Genomic DNA, 18778 nt, shown 5'->3' with positions numbered 1-18778 from the left:
TCAGCAGCCTCATGGTGAGTGCGGGCCCCGATGGCCTCCCCCTCACGTAGTAGTCGGCAGAGAGCGCTTTTCAGAATTACTCTTGTTGCAAGAGACTTCGGGTCCGTGGCTCTGCGTGCAGGCTGAGGCCCCAGCATCTTGCGACACCATCTTGGTCAGGGGTGAGGGGAGCAGACGGGCCGGGGCAGGCGAGAAACCCAGGCTGTGGCCACTCAGGAACCTCCAGGCTGTCCAGGTGGAAGGACAGCAGGGCTGACCTCATCCCCCATTGGACTCTGGGGACACGGGCTGGGAAGCAGGGCTGTGAGAGAAACTCCGGCTTTGGAGTCAACAGGCCTGGGCTCCATCCCCATCTTGGCCGCCTCCCTCTGGGTGATGTTGGGTGTACTGCTCACCCTTCTCTGAACCAGCTTCCCGGACTGGAAATGGAGAAGGGTAACGTACCTTCCCCTTAGGGTTGATGGGAGCATCAGTTCAGTTCAACATTTTGCCACCTTCTCATGGATGGACTGACACAGACATGGTCCCTGCCTCAGGGCCTCCCCTCCAATAGGGGGGACCACTCTGGTGCAGACAGTCAAGCCATTTGTTCAGTCATTCGTTCCCCTGCAGGTGCCCGCCTGTGTTCAGTCATTCGTTCCCCTGCAGGTCTCCTAGTACCTACCGTGTCCAGGCCTGTTCAGGGTGCCAGAACAGCAGTGAATGAGATGGCCAGGGTCCCCTTTATGACAAGGACTGGTAGGACAGTGGACAGTGGTGGGAGGATGAAGCACCGGAGGCCAGGCCGGGGCAAGGGGGGCAGGTCATGAGAGGAGTGGATGCTTGGGGCTGGACCGGACTCTGTGTAGGGCCTGTGCTGCCCCGGGGAGCATGTCAGGAAGACCAGAGCAGAGGCCTGGGGGCGGAAATTACTTGCCGGGAGCTTGGAGGGGACAGACAGTAAAGGAGGGGGATGGCACCAAAGGACCTAAGAGTGACCTGGGGGTGTACAGTGCTGAGAGGCCAAGAGAAAGACTTCAAGGGGGGAGGGGTGGGGTCACCATGTCCCAGAGGAAGAGGAGCTGAAAGGGAGTGGCCTTTGGTTCTGGCACCTGGGAGGTCACTGGAGCTGGGCTGGGAGAGTGGACTGACTCTGACCGAAAGCCACCGCTCCCTCTCCCCTCCACGCATGGGCCCTGAGCGTCCCCGTGTGTGCACACGCCCCCATCGCCACCTGCTGATAGCTCCCCCATTTCCTCCCGCACCAAGAAGAGACTCCTGAGGCGGCAGGGACCACAGAGGGCAGGGCCAAAGCTGAGTGTAGAGCGGAGGTCTATGGGCCCTGGGGTCAGACACTGGGGGAGGAGGCCCAGCTGTCACTTGATAGCAGGTCTCTGACCTGGGGGCAGTCACTTCGTCACAGTGAGCCTCAGTGTCCCTGCCACACAACTTCCACACCTGGGACAGTGCTCAGCTCAGGCTTCTGGATGGCGGACCCCAGAACCTCCTCCACTCCCCTGAGCCTGGGCGGGGTGGGCCTCGACTGGGGCCTCGGCTTCTCGGCTGGGGCATGAGGGCTCCTGACCTGCCGCGTCCATGCATGGTCTCTCCACTCTCTTTGCAGGAGGTGCTCAGGCCCTACGGTGCCTTCTGGCTGGCCGCTGCCTTCTGCATCTTCAGTGTCCTTTTCACTCTGGCCTGTGTCCCTGAAACCAAAGGAAAGACTTTGGAGCAAATCACAGCCCATTTTGAGGGGCGATGACAGCCCCTTCCCGTGAGTGGCTGCCCCTCCTAGCTGGACCGGCTTTGGGCCTCGGAGGGGATGGTGCCCGCCTGTGACTCCAAACTGAGCCTCAGCTGGAGCCTGGATGCCCCGCCTGCCCCCAGGGAGTCAGGAGCCAGGACTGTAGCCCCTTGGAGCCTTGTCCTCTGGGGCCCCTCCTTCCTGCCCAGCTCTCTACAGCCCAGTGAAGCACGGGGACAAGGTTCCCAGCCCTTGGGTCCAGTTTCCACTGCTGCCCTGTGACTTGTGAGGAGGGAACATCTCGGAGACGCTTTGTTGTCCTGTGGCCAGTCCTCCATGTGCCGTCTCCATCACGACACAAAAGTGACAGCGGAGAAGGGGGACTCTTGGTTCCTCGTTTTCTGGAGAAGATGCTTTTGGAGGCTGGGTGATGGCCATGGTTACTCCTCTCATGTGGCTGCATTATCAGGAAGGAACTTTGCCAAATAAATATTTGACTCAGAAAATCAGGTCATGACCTCTTTGTGTGGGCTGCAGTCCAGAAGGGCATTTTCCTGTCCCTTCCATAAAACTAGGCCTCCCACGAACTGAGTCTTGCCAAGAACATTTATGGATCTGCTTTCTCGTGGTCAGCTAGGCTTGCCTTTGGCACTTGGAGGTCATTTCTGACTCTTTCCTTGGGTTCAGTCCCCTGAATCATTAGTCATCAAATCTTGATTTCCTCCTGCAAAAAAGAAGCCTCTCTTCATATTAACTTTAATGGAGCTAGAAGTCTTTTACAAATTACTTTTATTGTCTATTGTATAAGTAATATGTGTTTATTGCAGGAAAACTGGAAAACAGATTTATGTAATATATTTTTTATGGCAGTTAACCATCTGCTAGGCACTATCCTAAGCACTTTACAAATATTAACTTCTTTATTTAGATAAATAATAAAATATTCACACCTGCACCTTACCAGACAGAACCTCTGTTGAGAATTTCATTCTGTCTTAAAAGATCTCTCCCCCAACATACATGCTTGCCAGCATCACTACACAGAAGTGGGACGCCCTACTTCCCATTCCGTAACCTGTTTTTATTCACTTCTCAGGCTGTGCAGCCCAGCATGTGCCCACCTTGACATCTTGTATTAAGCTTTGGAATGAGACCGGAGACAAGGGGAATGGAAGTGTGGAGTGGTCCAGGGCAGAGCGGTGGGGGAGAGCAGGACGAGTCGCTTAACTTCCCTAAGCCTCAGTTCATTCGTCTGTAAAATGGGCATAATGATGTTATCTCCCTCGTGGGGTTGTTATGAGGATGAAAGGAGATGATCATCTAAAGCACTTAGATCTGAGGATGGCACTGAATAAGTGCTCAATCAGTTTAGCTGCTGGTGGTGGTAAGGCTGTGCAGGTGAGGGTGGGAGGCTGTAGTGGAGATGGGGAGCTGCATGCAAGGCTGGTTGTGAGGCTCTAGGGGTGCTTCACAAGGGGATATTTGAAATCTTTACAAGTGTTTCTCTTTATACTCTATTTCCTACCCTACTGCCTCAGCAACCTGTGATTGCTACCAGCACCTACTTATAGGTACCAAGGACCGTGGACACACACACTTTTAAGAGGTCCCCGTACACTCCCTTAAGGCCTTCCCATCAGAGCACAGGTGCTTCAGGGACTAAGAGCCAGCCCCAGCTGCCAGCCCTTTATCTACCCCAGGAGCCCAGTCCAGCACCATCAGGCACAGGTCCATGAAGAAGTGGGGCAGGATGAAACATCCCCAGAAGACAGGTGCAGCAGAAGCTGCGCTTTACCCAGCCTGGGATAGAAATGTGCGCTGCCAACCGACATCCACCCCATCTCCCACTCCCACCCCCAGAACAACTTCCAGGAGAATCCTGGCTTCTGAGAACGAGGTAAATTCCCTAACACCACCCAGTGGACACGGGCGGAATCAGCTGCGGCGTGAACCACTCTGCTACCCCCCAGTGGCCATAGGTGGGTTCGCAAGACTAAGGCAAGAAACCCCCTGCTACCTCTTAGTGGCTATTATGGGTTTAGCACCTGCTGGGCCTGTGGCACGGGCAGAACACAGCAGCTGGAAGAGCCCACTAGCCAAGGAATGCAGGCAGCCTCTGGAAGCTAGAAAAAGCAAGGAAAGAGATTCTCCCCGTCGAGCCTCCAGAAGGAAAATAGCCCTGAAGACACCTTGACTTTAGCCCAGTGAGATCCACTTCAGACTTCTGACCTCCAAAGTTGTAAGCCTAAAAATCACACAAGGCCAAGGTAGAGAAGAGCTTATCTCAAAGAGATCTGTGGGTGTGACTTGCTTAATGGAGTGAGTCCCAATGAGATTCATAGAAGACCCACAAATGTAGAACGATATTGGGAAAAACACTACCAGCTATGATTGAAAGGGAGAGAGCCAGTACAAAATGAAGAGGCTTAGGACCCCCAAACTCATTTCCGCTTCCCAGGTAACACATTCTCATCTCCTTAACGTCAAAATGCCTCTGAAACTAAATTGCTCATCAGAAAATTGCTTGATTAGTGAAGATCAACAGGCTTGTGGGGAAATTCCATCAACGCTCTAAGGAAGCTCACTGAAATATCCCCCGGGGCAGCATGGAAGCCCCCAAGGACAGAAGATTCAGGAATCTCCTCTCCCAACACTTCTAACTGAACACTGTTAAAGTGTGCTTCTGCCCCTGAGATTACTGAAGACGTCTTCCTGCTGATAAGCTTTTATACTTTGACCGTTCCAGGCCAACCTGCGGCTGCCCCGTTCACACGGAGGGGCCCTCACTTCCTTTACCCCTCCCAAACTATCAGAAGGGCGCAAGAGGACCGTGAAGGTGGCTGGGGTTGGCCCCTGGCCTGACTGACGAGGGAGACGACCTCGCGGAGCCGGGCCCCCGGCACGTCAAACCCTTGAGCAGAAACCAGGAGCCTAGACCTAGTGCAGATCTGCGCCTGCGCTAAAAGCACCGCTCCCGTGAGCCTTCGCGGCCAAGTCTCTTCCTGTCCAAGAGGCCCCAGTCATTGGATTCGGTGGACCTGAAAGGCATGTGCAACAAAGCGTGATGGGAAATAGATTCTGGGAGCAAGAACAGGCGGAAGCCTCGCTGGGAAATACGGTCCACGAGGGTGTGCGGGTCACAACCTGGCACCGAGAGACAAAAAAAGGCTTTGGCCAGTAACGAGCCCGGAGATTTCTGGGAAATGGAGTCCGGTGGGGAAGGGAGGCATGTGCGCATGACCGGAAGTGGCGCTAGTCAGGCGCGTCCCCTTTGGAGTGAGAGGCGGGTCTGCGGCCGCAGTTTCTGAGCTCGCGCCGGTGGCGGGAACCGGGAGCTTTCTCGCGTAGCTGGCAGTGGCTTTTTCACGTGGTGTTCTGCCTGAGACCGAGGCAGGTGCGCCACGGGCTCCCCAGCCGAGGCCTGGCTGTGGCTGGGGAGACAGTGAAAGACCCGGCTGGACAGGCCGAACCGGGCTTAGCGCCGCAGGCTCAGACCCGGCCTTTAAGGGGAGAGGCCTGAGAGGAGAGCCCAGAGCGGGGCTGGGGCTGCAGTGAAGCGACGCTGACGCTCAGAAAACTGCTGGGAGGCGGTGGCGCGAGGTGGGACCCAAATGCTAGAGGAAGGAGGTGAGACGGAGTGGTGGAGCGGTTTGTGGCTTCCAGCTTGTCCGCTAACAGTGCTGTGTGACCCGGATCAGAACTCGGCGGTCATCCTTTCCACAAGTGGTTGGGGGACGATCCTTTTTGTGGAATAAAGAATTCCGGGGTCAGAAAAGTTTGAGGAGCACAGCCCTGGATCATCTCTGAGTGTCCTGTCCCTTACTCCGATCTGTTGATGGACCCATAGCATTAGAAAGTAGAGAGAAATGGGCCCTGGGAAGGAAAATGGGACTTACTCAGGGCCTCCTCTATTGCTTCTGATCTTCCAGCCCACTTGAAGCATCAGGGATGTTCGGAATGGGAGCCCGTTGGCTTCACCTCATATTGAGGATGGGTTCAACCCAGTTGGATTGTGAAATCGTGGAGGATACTGGAGATTTAGAATCAGAAGGCTAGGATTCCTGTTTAAGCTCTGGGGTACCAGCCAGCTTTCTTAGCCTGTGTTTCTTCATGGAGGAAAAGGTAAAATAACGTTAACTACCTCGTTCACCTCTAAGAACTGTAAGCATCAAATAAAATGACGCTTTTGAAAGCACCTTTTTTTAACTGAGATATAATTTACATGCATTCACTTTTAAAGTGTACAATTCAGTAGCTTTTAGTATATTCAGAAAGTTATGCAACCATCACCTTTTTTTTTTTGGCTGTGTCGTGCGGCATGTGGGATCTTAGTTCCCCAACCAGGGATCCAACCCATGCCCCCTGCACAGGTCTTAACCACTAGACCACCGGGGAAGTCCATCACCATTATTTAATTCCAGAACATTTTCATCACCCCAAAAAGAAACTGGTATTATTCCACATTTTCCCTTCCTCCTAGTTCCTGGCAACCATTAATCTAGTCAATACTTTCTGTCCTCATGAATTTGCCTATTCTGGACATTTCATGAAAATAGAATCATACAATATATGTGTCTGGCTTCTTGCACTTAGCATAACTTTTCAAGGTTCATCCATGTTGTAACGTGAAGGAATCTACGTTTTATGGCTGAATAATATTCCATTACATGGATTATACCATGTTTTATTTATCTCTTCCTCAGTTGTTGGACATTTGGGTGGTTTCCAGTTTGGGCTATTATGAATAATGCCGTAAACATGCATGCACAAGTTTTTGTGTGGTTGTGTTTTCATTTTTCTAGGGTTTATACTTAGGGGAGGAATTATTGTATAACTCTGGTAACTTTGGTAACTCTGTTTAACTTTCTGAGGAACTGCCAGACTGTTTTCCACAGTGGCTGCACCATTTTATATTCCCAGTAGCAATGTATGAGGATTTCAGTTTCTCTACATACTCATCAACACTTGTTTTTTTTCCATCTTTTAAATTTTAGCCATCTTGGTGTGAAGTGGTATCTCATAATGGTTTGATATGCATTTCTCCAATGACTGATAACGTTGAGCATCTTTTCATATACTTAATAGCTGTTTGTATCTTACTTAGAGAAATACCTATTCAAATCCATTGCCCATTTTTAAGTTGGGTTATTTGTCTTTCTTTGTTGAGTTGTTTTTTTTTTTACGGTATGCGGGCTTCTCACTGTTGTGGCCTCTCCCGTCGCAGAGCACAGGCTCCGGAAGCGCAGGCCCAGCGGCCATGGCCCACGGGCCCAGCCGCTCCGCGGCATGTGGGATCCTCCCGGACCGGAGCACGAACCCGCGTCCCCTGCATCAGCAGGCGGACTCTAAACCACTGCGCCACCAGGGAAGCCCTTTGTTGAGTTTTTAATATAAAGAATTCTTTTTATATTTTGGATACTAGACCCTTAGAAGATATATGATTTGCAGATCTTTTCACTTTCTTGACAGTGTCCTTTAAAGCACAGAGTTTTTAATTTTTATGAAATCCAGTTTAGCTTTTCTTTTGTTGCTTGTGCTTTTGGTATCATGTCTAAGAAACCCATTGCCTAATCGGAGGTCATAAAGATTTATATCTATTTTCTTATAGAAGTTTTAGCTTTTACATTTAGGTCTTTGATCCATTTTGGGTTTTTATATATGGTGTGAGGTAGGAGTCCAGCTTCATTCTTTTGCATGTAGATATCCAGTTGTCCCATCTCTATTTTTTTTTTGAAAAGAAATTTAATTTCTTGGCACTCTTGTTGAAAATCAGTTGTCCATAAATGTATGGATTTATTTCTGGACTCTCAGTTCTTCTCCATTGATCTATATGTCTATCCTTATATCAGTTCCACACTATTTTAATTACTGTTACCTTGTAGAAAGTTTAGATCTGTAATTTCCTTGAACAATGTTTGGTAATTTTCAATGTAATGTCTTGCACTTCTTTTTTTTTTTCTTTTTTTTGAGATTTGATGATTTTTTATTAAAGAAAAGTACCTAAATGGAAGCAGAGTAACAGTATCCATAAAAACATTTGTTCTGAAATATTTACACATTAAAAAAACAAAGAATTAGGATTGAGAATAACATCCATTTATGAGAAATTGCTCTGAGCTTAACAGATACCTCAGTGTCTGTAGGGAATGATTTTCTCAATTAAAGACTTTATGGTCTACAGAGAAAGGTCAACTAGAGGTGTCAACAATTTTAAATCTATTACATATAAAAAGCAGTGTTGAGGATGATGTGTGAAATTTAATTTTAAAAATTAAAAAATAATAACATTTTGAAAAACAACTTTAAGAAGAATACTAGTGACAAGAGATTAGAGGTAGATATGGCTAAGAAAGTAAAGTAAATTAATCCATACCAAAATAAGTATCCTACCTATGTTATTTATACTTTTTTGCTTATAACATCAGTAATCAAACTCTTGCACTTCTTTTGTTCAATTTATTCCTAGGTGTTTTGTTCCTTTAATGCTCTTGTAAATGGAATTTAAAATTTCATTTTTGGATTGTTCATTGCTAGTGCATAGAAATACAGTTGGAGAACTGTTTATTCAATCCTTTGCCCATTTTTAATTGAGTTTTTTTTAATTGTATATTCATGTTGTATCCTGCAACCTTGCTGAACTTGTTTAGCTGTGATAGTTTTCTGTGGATTCCTTAGGATTTTCTGTATACAAAATCATGCCATTCACAAATACAGGTAGTTTAAATTCTTCCTTTCCAATCTGTATGCCTGTGGTTTGCTTGTTTGCTTGTTTTTGCCTAATTGCTCTGGCTAGAACTTCCAGTATAATACTGAGTAGAAGTGGCAAAAGCAGACATCTTTGTCTTGTTCCTGATCTTAGGGGAAAAGCATCAGTCTTTAGCTCTGGTTTTTTTGTAAATGCCTCTTATCAAGTTGAGGAAGTTCCCTTCTGTTCCTAGTGTTTTATCATGAAAGGTATCAGATTCTGTAAAATGGCCTTCTTGGTGTTCACTGAGATGATCATATGGCTTTTTTTTTCCCCTTTATATTAATATAGTGTGTTATACAGATTGATTTTCATTTGTTGAACCAACCTTGCATTCCTGGGATGAATCCCACTTGGTCATTACCTCTTCTTTTGATTAAGCAAATGTTTTAAATTTGCAGAGCCACTTTCTCCAAGGAACTTAATTGGTAATAGTTGTAAGCTGTATATTTACATGCTAGGCATTGTGTCAACTGCTTTGTCTGCATTTAAATCTTCACAGCAACTTTACATGGGATATTATCCTCATTTTACAGATGAGAAAAATGAGACTTAGAGAGGTTACATGATTTGTACACTGCTGTTAAGTGGTAGATCTGGAATACTTGAGAGTCTGTTACACTCTAATGCCTCCCTATGTTTGAGTGAATTGATGGAACTTCTGAGGTAGGAAGGGAAATTGGAAAATTTATATCCCATTGCAGGTCTGCAAATTCAGCCTCAATGAGCCCTGGGACCTATAATGTCATTTGAATACTCTCTTCAGAGTGAAAACTTGAGACTTTCTAGCTTGGTGAGCTGTGAATTTTATGCCTCATTGCTTTCTTTCTCTTCCTCCAGAGCCACCTTCTCCAGATCCTGCCCTTCCCCAAGAGGAAGGCACAGAAGAGGAAGGAATGGCAGGTGGTCTCCTCACAGCTGGGCCCCAAGTAAGCTGGAAATTTATTCTGAAAGGCAGCCTCTTTTTTTTTTTTTTTTTTTTTTTTTTAAATATGAAGGGTGTTTTTGGTTTTTAATTACAAAAGGAATTCATGTTCTTTGTAGAAAACCTGAAAAGTATAGACAACATACCCCCCCCAAAATTACACTTAATCCTACAAAGAAATAACACTTAACATTTTGATTTGTGTCCTTTTAGTCATATTCTTTTTTTTCTGTTTTCCCCAAATGGGTTTGTCCTGATTTGTAACCTTCTTGTTATTTACACTTAGTAGAATTTGATTAATATTTCCCCCATTTCATTAAGAGTATTCTACAGAATTATTTCTAATAAATTCCATTTCATAGTCCTTATATGAGGGTAAGAACTGTCTTCTCCCTTTCTTTTTCTTGACTAGACTAGGAATTAGTCTGTTTTCATTTTTAGAAAGACTGCTCTTGTATTTCCTCATCAGTTCTACTCTTTATTAACAAAATTTTCTGTATTCATTTTTTTGCTTCTGCTTTCCTTAGATTTATTTTAAAATTCATTTTTCAAAATCTCTTGAGTTGAATCCCCTAATTCATTTTCTTCCTATTTTGTTCATATATATTGAATATTTTTGGTGGTGGGTCTTTATTTTTTTAGATATGCCAAAATTGTGACTTTGGTTTCTTGTCTGCACATTTAGCTGGTCTGTGCTCCACGCAGGCAAAGTTTGTGTCTCTTCTCCACACAAAACATCCAGGTATAGTGTGATTGCAGCTGTAGGGTTTACGGCTCAACCTTATTAAATTACTCATTTCTTCCATACCTTTATTTTTTTATTTTGTATTAACTCTGTCAACAAATAAGTTGTTTAACATCTCTCATAGCTATATTTTAAATTTCTCCTTGTACTTCCTACAGATTTTCCTTTATGAATTATATATTTGTTATTTGGTTCATGACCCTTATATCTTCATAATGGATTTTACTCTCTTATTATAAAATGACCCAAATGTTTTAAATATTCCATCGTTTTTAAAAATGATCCTTTTTGTCCCATTTAGTACATTTCTCAGTGTGAAGGATGTATTGGAAGGACAGGTAAAATTAGAAATCAGGAGACTAGTTATGATTTGGGAAACAACGGTGGCTTAAAGCAAGGTAGTGGCAGGGGCATGGAGAGAAATGCATGAATTCTCATGATATTGAGGAGGAAGAATGAATATGCAGTTGACATGTGGGGAGCTGCAAGAAAGGGGAAGATAGCACCCAGTTGTCTGACATGGCCAACTAGGTGACTGGAGGTACCATTTCCTAAGCTGAAAATAGGCAAAGACTCTCTTGCTTCCGTGCCTTTGCTCCTGATGCCTCCGTTGCCTTGGACATCCTTCTCTTTCTCCATCTGAGGAACCTGCTCCTTGAAGGCCAGGTTGCCCTGCATCTATGATTCCTCCTCTGTTATCCTAGCAACTAATCTGTCCATCTCTTTGACACATTATTACAGGTGGTTGCATACGCGCTGGCTCTCCTGCTGTACTGTGTGATGTCTGAGTAAGCAGGACTATTTATTAAATGTTCTGAAAACATTAATCATTCACATTTCTTTGCTAATTTGCAGCTGATTCCTTGTTGCATAAACTCACACATTCTAATTTTGTTTTTTCTATATTGGCGCTTTTAATTCCCAAGCACCTGTTAATTCTGCCCAATTACTGCTCATATATATACACAGTTTCTTCTATTTATGTATAAGGTCTACTAGAATTATAAACATGCGAAGACAAGAGAGACTGTATTTTATTTATTTTTATGCATCAATATCCAATATAGTGTTAGGCACATAGAAGTGATCAATAAATGCTTTTCTGGAACTACCCTGAGTCCTTTCAAAGACCCTTTGTAGGCCCACTAACCAACACACCCAGAGCTGCCAACCTCTCCACCCCCTCGTATTCTAAGGCCACTGGGCAAGAAGGAATATGCTTGTTGTTTCAGGGATCCACACCTTTCAGCAGTGTGACTGTAGCTTTTACCCAGAAGGGATGGAGGCAGTTGGCCCCTACTCCGAGGGACAGGTTCAAGGAAGGGATGCCAGAAAAGTCCAGAAACCTGGTCCTACTGGGTAAGGAAACCATTTAAAATGCAGAATTTGTTCAGCTCTGAAAATGTTTTACTTCCCAGTGTCGAGTGATCCTGAGTGGCTCTGCTGCACCAGAGGGATAGTGTTTGTTCCTCCTCGTTCCCTAGTGAAAGATCTCTGCATTCTGGTTTGGGAAATAGGCAGTTTCATTTTGTTCCCCCCGAGGTTGCACCTCCCCATTTTCTTATTTCCCAGGAAGGGTGGGGTAGCCTTCAGGCCAGTTCCTCCATAGTCACTAAGTTCCCATCTTCTTAAGTATCTGGCTTTATGGGCTTGCTTAGCTCCCTGGCTTGACCCCTCCTTGAGGCTGTTACTTTAGCTCTTTTCAGAAATGCTCTACTAAGACCTTGGCACCATATCTATCTTATTTACTGCTGTGTCCCCTAGTGCCTGGTACCAAGTCAGTGCTCAATAAATATTTGTTGAATGAATGAAATGAATGACCTGTTTCCACTCCCCTCAGTTCTGGGAGGCTATTTATACTTAGTACAGATCTCTAAACCCCACTTTTTTCCCCCTTAAATAGGACTTCCAGTGTCCCAGCCCGGTATGAACTCCCAGTTGGAACAAAGGGAAGGTTCATGGATGCTGGAGAGAGAAGGCCTAAGGAGTACCTGTCCAGGTATGTGAGCAAGCAGTAAGCCAGTCAGAGTCTCGGGAGCAAAAGCCCCTTTGAAACATGTGTTAGTGCATTTGAGTATTTTAACAACCGGTGAGGTAGATATTATTATCCCCGTTCTATAGATGAGGAAAATAAAGCTGAGAAAGGCTAACTCACTGGTTCAGAGCCTCACAGCTAGAAAGAGGCGAGGCTGGGGTTTGAAGCAACATCAGTCAGACCCCAAAGCCCTCTATTCCACGCTGTCTGCTCAGTCTCCCCAGGCTGGGAGGCACTTGGGAGCACCGGTGGTATTGCTGGCCTCTGGGAAACGAGAGTCATCTTTGCTGGCCTAGCACATTCCCTGCTTCGGGTTCACCTCACTGAGGATCTCAAGTACCCACCTTTAGCCATGCTTCAGCCGTGACACCTACTGCTGCTCCCCTCTCTGACTAACCCTTTATTGGATTCTACACCCATACCCCTTCTCTCCCTCTTCGTGGCCATGCTGGAATTTTCTGAAGGGCCGATACTAAGAAACTTAGGGAAAACAAGAGCAAGGGAAACCATAGTTTCTGCCTTTATCTCTTGCTACTCATCTAAGGCTGCTCACTCCACCCCCGCCTTCATATTTCAGCCCTTGCAAATGTCTGACCTCTGGCAGGGCCTGTGGTTCCAGCCACTTCTGATATTTTGAAACTTAAAGCATCAGAGGTACAATGAACTTAACAACTTTAAAGGGACAAAATTTTAAATTTTTCTAAAAATGCGGTCTAATGCTTTATATCGTTTATGGTTGCTGTAGGACAATGAAAACAAAGCCTCTGGCTTACTTTGTGCATGGTTCATCTGAACTCGCTTCTTCACATTTTATCCTCTTTCTAAGCAGCCTATCACATGTCACCTCAGCCCTTGTAACTCCAGGCACCACTCACACTTGCTGAAATACTTCCCTTTACAGGGAGCCTCACTGCCCGCTGCTTCCTTCTCCCAAACCCCCTGCTTCCCAGCACAGCATACTTGTTATGCAGGACCTTTTAACCTGAATCCAGAGAATCCTGTGTGGAACTTCGGGAATTGAATACAGTGTTTTGTGGCAATAACTGCATCTTTCTGGGAAAAGATTTCATCACAGTCTCAGAGGGGTTCAGGATCCTATAAAGGTTACTGAAAAAGATTCAAATCACCGTGTCACTAGAAACAGAAGTTGGGAAAAGGTGTTACCACAAAGGATCTGTGCCCTGAGGTATTAGTGTAGAGTATTAGTGTGGAAGCAACTTCAGGTGTGGACCCATGAAAGACGCATCCAGGTCCTGGCTTGCTACGTATTAACTACATGGATTCAGAGTCAACCACTAAATTGTGGTCGTCTGTTTCTATATCTGAAAAAATGTGGATAACAAAACCTGTCTCACTCTTTGACAAACTAATATATATGAAAAAAAGTTGTTGACAATGTAGGGCAGTATTAATTCCGTAATAGTGAAGTAGCTGGAGGAAAGTTTTAAATCTGGCTATTAGAGTAACTAAAACACTGCTCCTGTGATGTTGCACCTCTGCTCTGAGACCCACCGAGCATCCTGGGCATCGCTGTGCCTCCTGGGCTGGTTTCAGAGCTATTATTCCATCCCACCCCTCCCACAGTGACAGACAGACCCAGGTCTTCGACCTGCCTTTGCCTCACTGCTTGGTACATGCCTGGCGTTGTTTTAGCTACTGGAGGTGCAACAGAGAACAAGATGTAGTCCCTGCTTACATCCTAGTGAGGAACGTAAATAAAGCGAATAAACAAAATAACCAATACAATATTGGATGGTGATGAGTACTGTAAGAAAGGGGAATACGGGTGGGGTGGGGGCTATCCTAGATCAGATGAACAGGGAAGACCACTTTGAGGAGGTGACACTGGAGCTGAGATCTGAAGGAAAAGAACGAGCCAGCCGTTAAGTATCCGGAGGAGGAACATTCTGGGCCACACCATGTGTTGAGGCTTTGAGTTGGGAATAAGTTAGACTTGTGTTAGGATGAGAAGAGCCTAGAACTCAGTAAACAAGAGGGAGGGTGCTGGGCAGGGGGCAGATCATGTAAGGCTTAGAGGCCATGGAAGGCGTTCAGGTTTTATTCAAATAGGAAGATAGGAAGCCACTGAGGGTTTTGAGCAGGGATAATATTTGTGTTTGAAAAGATAACATGTGTGGAGACTAGACTTTCAGTGTTCAAGACTAGAAGCAGGGAGATCAGTTAGGACATTCCAGTGAGAGGATGGTGGCCGCTGAGGAGGAGGATTCAGCACATACTTGGGTGTTAAAGCCAACACTACTTGCTAGTGGACTGGATGTGAGGGAAAGAGACATTAAGGATGACCCTGGCCTGAGCAGTTGGGTGAATGGGAAGACTGACAAAGACACTGGCTTGAAAGGGAAAATCAGCAGTTCTGTTTTGGGTATATTCAATTTCGAATATAATTAGACCATCTTATACAGGAGCCAGCACCCATGCCCCCTGTAGTGGAAGCGCAGAGTCCTAACCACTGGACCACCAGGGAATTCCCCGCATAGTCGTCTTAATTGCTCCTTTCTCCCACTGCTTCTTTTGTTGTCGCTTTTCTTCTCCTTTCCATCTTTTACTCAGATAGATGGTCAGTTTTTGAGAGCTGTAAGGCTAAATACCAAGTAACATAGAGATACCCTCAACCCGAAACAGGGACTTCGGTGCTCTTAGTAGACTGGGCTTCGAATGCACGTGCAACTTACAGGGAAACCTGCTTAATGGGAAACCATTTAATATGATTTACAAGGAAAAGGTTCAAGATAATAACAAGCACTCATATAACACTTGCTATTCCTCAGGTATCATTCTGGGTCCTTTGTGTTTTAGCTCATTTAGTCCTCATAATAATTCTGTAAGAGAGCTACATTCACAAGTAATAAATCCAAGGCATAGTAATTTGCCCAGAGTCACACAGCTAGTAAGAGGTTGAACCCAGATTTGAACCCAGGCAGTCTGGGTCAAGATTCTGTACAGAAATTCAAATAAAGCATACCTAAAACTAACCTGTTTTCCTAAATAAGGTAGAAACAGGAAGAATCTTTTCAGGAAAATTGACCCTTGTGAAAAGAAGCTCCATAGCCTTCCCTAAAACTTCACTCTCTTAGCTATAAGCCTCTATGAAGGAGACAGAGAGATGTCTGGGACCATTGGGTTCACTTAGTTTTAATACTTTGCAAATATTATACATTAATTCACACTTTAAGGTTTTCTCTTAAAATAAATGAGGTCCCAAAGGGGATTAAGAATCAGTAACTCTTTTTAAAAATATCACCCACCCCCATCCATATTATAAAAGGAATGTTATTCTTTTCAAAATAACTTTTTTTCTAATAAAAATAATATAAGTTCATTTAAAGTTTAGAAAAGAATAAAAAAGAAAATCAAGATCTCCTGTCATCCCACCACACAGAGGTATTACCTTCAATCTTCGTATTACAAAAAGCAGCGTTTTCTAAAATTAAGATAACAGTATGTAATTTTACATATTCCTTCTTTCACCTAACAGCATGTTGTTTATTTTTATCACTGCATAATCCTTGAAAGCAAGGTTTTTATAACTTTTATTATAAAAATAACAGTCACTGGAGAACATTAGAAAATACAGATAAGCATTGAAGAAAATAAAAACTACCCCTGCCTAATCCCACAACCCAAAGACAACACAGCTTATCTTCACATTGTATAACTTGCCAGTGTTTTTTCAATAAATACCTTTCTACAAAAGGAATTATAATGTAGATTTCAAACATGACTTACAACTGCTGAACAGTGTCCCTTGATTGGCTATGCTATAGTCATTCCTTGTTATTAAACATTTAGGTATTTGCTTTTCATTTGACAAATGATGCAGTGTTGACGACAAATGATATTAATGCAGGTGAAGTGGAATCCTATGTCAGCATTTTAAAGACTCTTGACACATGCAGCCAGATTACTCTCCAGAAAGCCTGTCCATTTATGCAGCCGCACCAGTGTGTTAGATATCCCAAATGCTGCACTCTTAACAACACTCTAGAATTAACCTTTTTTTTTTTGAAATCTTGCTGATTTGACAGGTGAAAACATTCATGCTGCTGGCATCAGTCATCACCTTTTTTAAGTGAACTGTTCAAACCTGGTAATAGTAGGTTGCCCAAAACCACACCGAGAATTGTGACTAAGAAGACAGCTTAAGACAACCCAGTACTTGGCAAAACCACAGGAGAGGAGTGTCAGAAAGAAAGGAGAGGAGTGCATCTGAGGCAGGTTCAGGACAAACTTCTGCTGTTTAGGAAAGGGAGCAGAGTGCTCATGTCTCTGAAAAGCTTTCTGATCATTGTGGTTTAGAACAGAAGCATCCTGGGTGAAAGGGGGTGGAAGCATCGAACCTGTCCCACATAAGAGCTCAGCCAGACTCCTTCAGCCTTTTGTCTTTCGGTATCTTTTCTTTCACCAAAAGAATCTTTAAAATTGCTTTTGTAAATATTCTTCAGATTGGAAGATTGTATCTGAATCACCACCTGAACAAGACATTTCTGAAGAATCATTCCAAGACCCAAGTGTAGAGATGCCCTCTGGGGAGTCAGATCACAGGAACAGTGAACTGGGGAAGAGCTTCAATCTGAGACCAGTTCTTTCTCCACAGCAGAGAGTTCCTACAGAAGTGAGACCCCGTAAATGTGAAACACACACAGAGAGCTTCAGGAAGAATTCAGATATAATTAAACCTCACAGAGCGAAGCCGTACATATGTAATGAATGTGGCAAAGCCTTCAGTTACTGTTCTTCCCTTTCTCAGCACCAGAAGAGCCACACTGGGGAGAAGCCATATGAGTGCAATGAATGCAGGAAGGCCTTCAGCCAGAGCTCATCTCTTATTCAGCACCAGAGGATTCACACCGGAGAGAAACCTTATAAATGCAGTGAATGTGGAAGAGCCTTCAGCCAGAATGCAAACCTTACAAAACACCAGCGAACTCATACCGGAGAAAAGCCCTACAAATGTAGTGAGTGTGAGAAAGCCTTCAGTGACTGTTCCGCCCTCGTTCAGCATCAGAGAATTCACACTGGAGAGAAGCCTTACGAATGTAGTGACTGTGGGAAGGCCTTCCGCCACAGTGCAAATCTTACAAACCACCAGAGGACTCATACAGGGGAGAAGCCCTACAAGTGCAGCGAATGCGGGAAAGCGTTCAGCTACTGTGCGGCATTTATTCAGCACCAGAGAATCCATACAGGGGAGAAACCCTACAAATGTAATGCATGTGGGAAGGCCTTCAGCCAGAGTGCAAACCTCACAAACCACCAGAGGACTCACACTGGAGAGAAACCCTACAAGTGCAGTGAGTGCGGGAAGGCCTTCAGCCAAAGCACAAACCTTATAATCCACCAAAAGACCCACACTGGGGAGAAGCCTTATAAATGTAATGAATGTGGGAAATTCTTCAGTGAGAGCTCAGCCCTTATTCGACATCATATAATTCACACAGGAGAAAAACCTTATGAGTGCAATGAGTGTGGAAAGGCATTTAACCAGAGCTCATCCCTTAGTCAGCATCAGAAAATTCACACTGGTGTGAAACCTTACGAATGCAGTGAGTGTGGAAAGGCCTTCAGGTGTAGTTCAGCTTTCATTAGACATCAGAGACTCCATGCTGGAGAGTAACTGGGAACATAACCAAAGTGAATGGGGACATCTGACTTTAACAAGTCTAGCCCAGAGCCACATGCAAATCACCTTTAATAAATAGTCACTATTTTACATGTTGCATCTGGAAGGTCTCAGGTGCTCTCTTTCTTCTTTCTCAACTTCTTAGACAACCCAACTCCAATTACACTGTTTTAAAGATTTACCTTTAATTCAGTGGTAAAAGCACTCCAGAAACGTTGATTTATAAAGAATGAAAGACTTGGTTCCTACTTAAAAGGCCAGGTATTTTGGCAGTGGTCTGGTCGTAGTAGTCTGCTTGAATGAGGGCTGTTGCAACAGGAGAATCAAGAACATTCGCCGGGAAAGAGTATTCCCCATAGTGGGGCCACTGAGGTTTAAGATTTGGGGGAGTGAATTCAAGTGAGGAAAGGGATTCTAGAGCCAGCTGTTACTAGAATGGGGCTGGGGGAGGGATGCTGAATCTAGACACAGCTGCACACAACCAGCACTTTCTGAGCCGCTCAAGTGCTCTATTCTAGTTACTGCTGTCAAGAAAAGACCAAGGAAGGACAGTGAGGTTGAGGGTGCAGGAAGAAGCTAATGAAATCCCTCAGCAAGGCACATACCTTTAAACGGAGTTCCTAAGGGAGGGAAGGCTAACAAAACTGGGGCAACGTGACAGCAGCCATGCTTTCCCTGGCTCAGAGGCAGGCAAGTCGTTTTTAACCTTCCCCTCTTCCTGATAGCTGAGTATCTTTTAAATCAAGCTCTTTAACCTGTTGGCCTGCTTCCTTTCTCCCTTGCACTCGACTGGTGTAGATCTCATCTCAGCACTTATAAACTGCTGTGAGCTTGCTTGGTTTTTGGTTAGGTAAGCCTGATTTGAGACTCCCCATTACTGGTCTACTGTAAGGTAAGCTGGTTGTACCCTCAGCCATCACCCAAGGCCTCTAGCTTTGATTCCTTGCTGACGTGCCACGTGTCC

The 18778-nt window shown here is 45.0% G+C and overlaps 1 protein-coding gene across 7 annotated transcripts; it reads left to right on the top strand.

The window, feature by feature from the left end:
• The first annotated feature begins 5020 nt into the window (after nt 1-5020).
• ZNF79 (zinc finger protein 79) lies at nt 5021-17917 on the top strand. 7 transcript variants are annotated; one of them, XM_007101763.4, is made up of 6 exons: nt 5021-5350; nt 5653-5845; nt 9309-9397; nt 11371-11497; nt 12042-12137; nt 16637-17917. In XM_007101763.4, the coding sequence occupies exons 3-6, from the start codon at nt 9365-9367 to the stop codon at nt 17806-17808; spliced, it is 1428 nt and encodes a 475-aa protein (XP_007101825.1). In that variant the 5' UTR covers nt 5021-5350; nt 5653-5845; nt 9309-9364; the 3' UTR covers nt 17809-17917. The 7 variants fall into 7 exon arrangements, with proteins under 7 accessions (XP_007101825.1, XP_007101824.1, XP_028349304.1 ...); XM_055086960.1 differs by lacking the exons at nt 5021-5350; nt 5653-5845 and adding exons at nt 10079-10135; nt 10880-10926 and having other exon boundaries at nt 9328-9397; XM_007101762.4 differs by lacking the exon at nt 5653-5845.
• Nucleotides 17918-18778: the final 861 nt, after the last annotated feature.

This window comes from Physeter macrocephalus, chromosome 9 (genome assembly GCF_002837175.3).
Source record: "Physeter macrocephalus isolate SW-GA chromosome 9, ASM283717v5, whole genome shotgun sequence".
In the NCBI taxonomy this organism is placed as follows: Eukaryota; Metazoa; Chordata; class Mammalia; order Artiodactyla; family Physeteridae; genus Physeter; species Physeter macrocephalus.
Note: the sequence above shows the minus strand (reverse complement) of the source record. Positions and strands in the feature narration are given on the sequence as shown.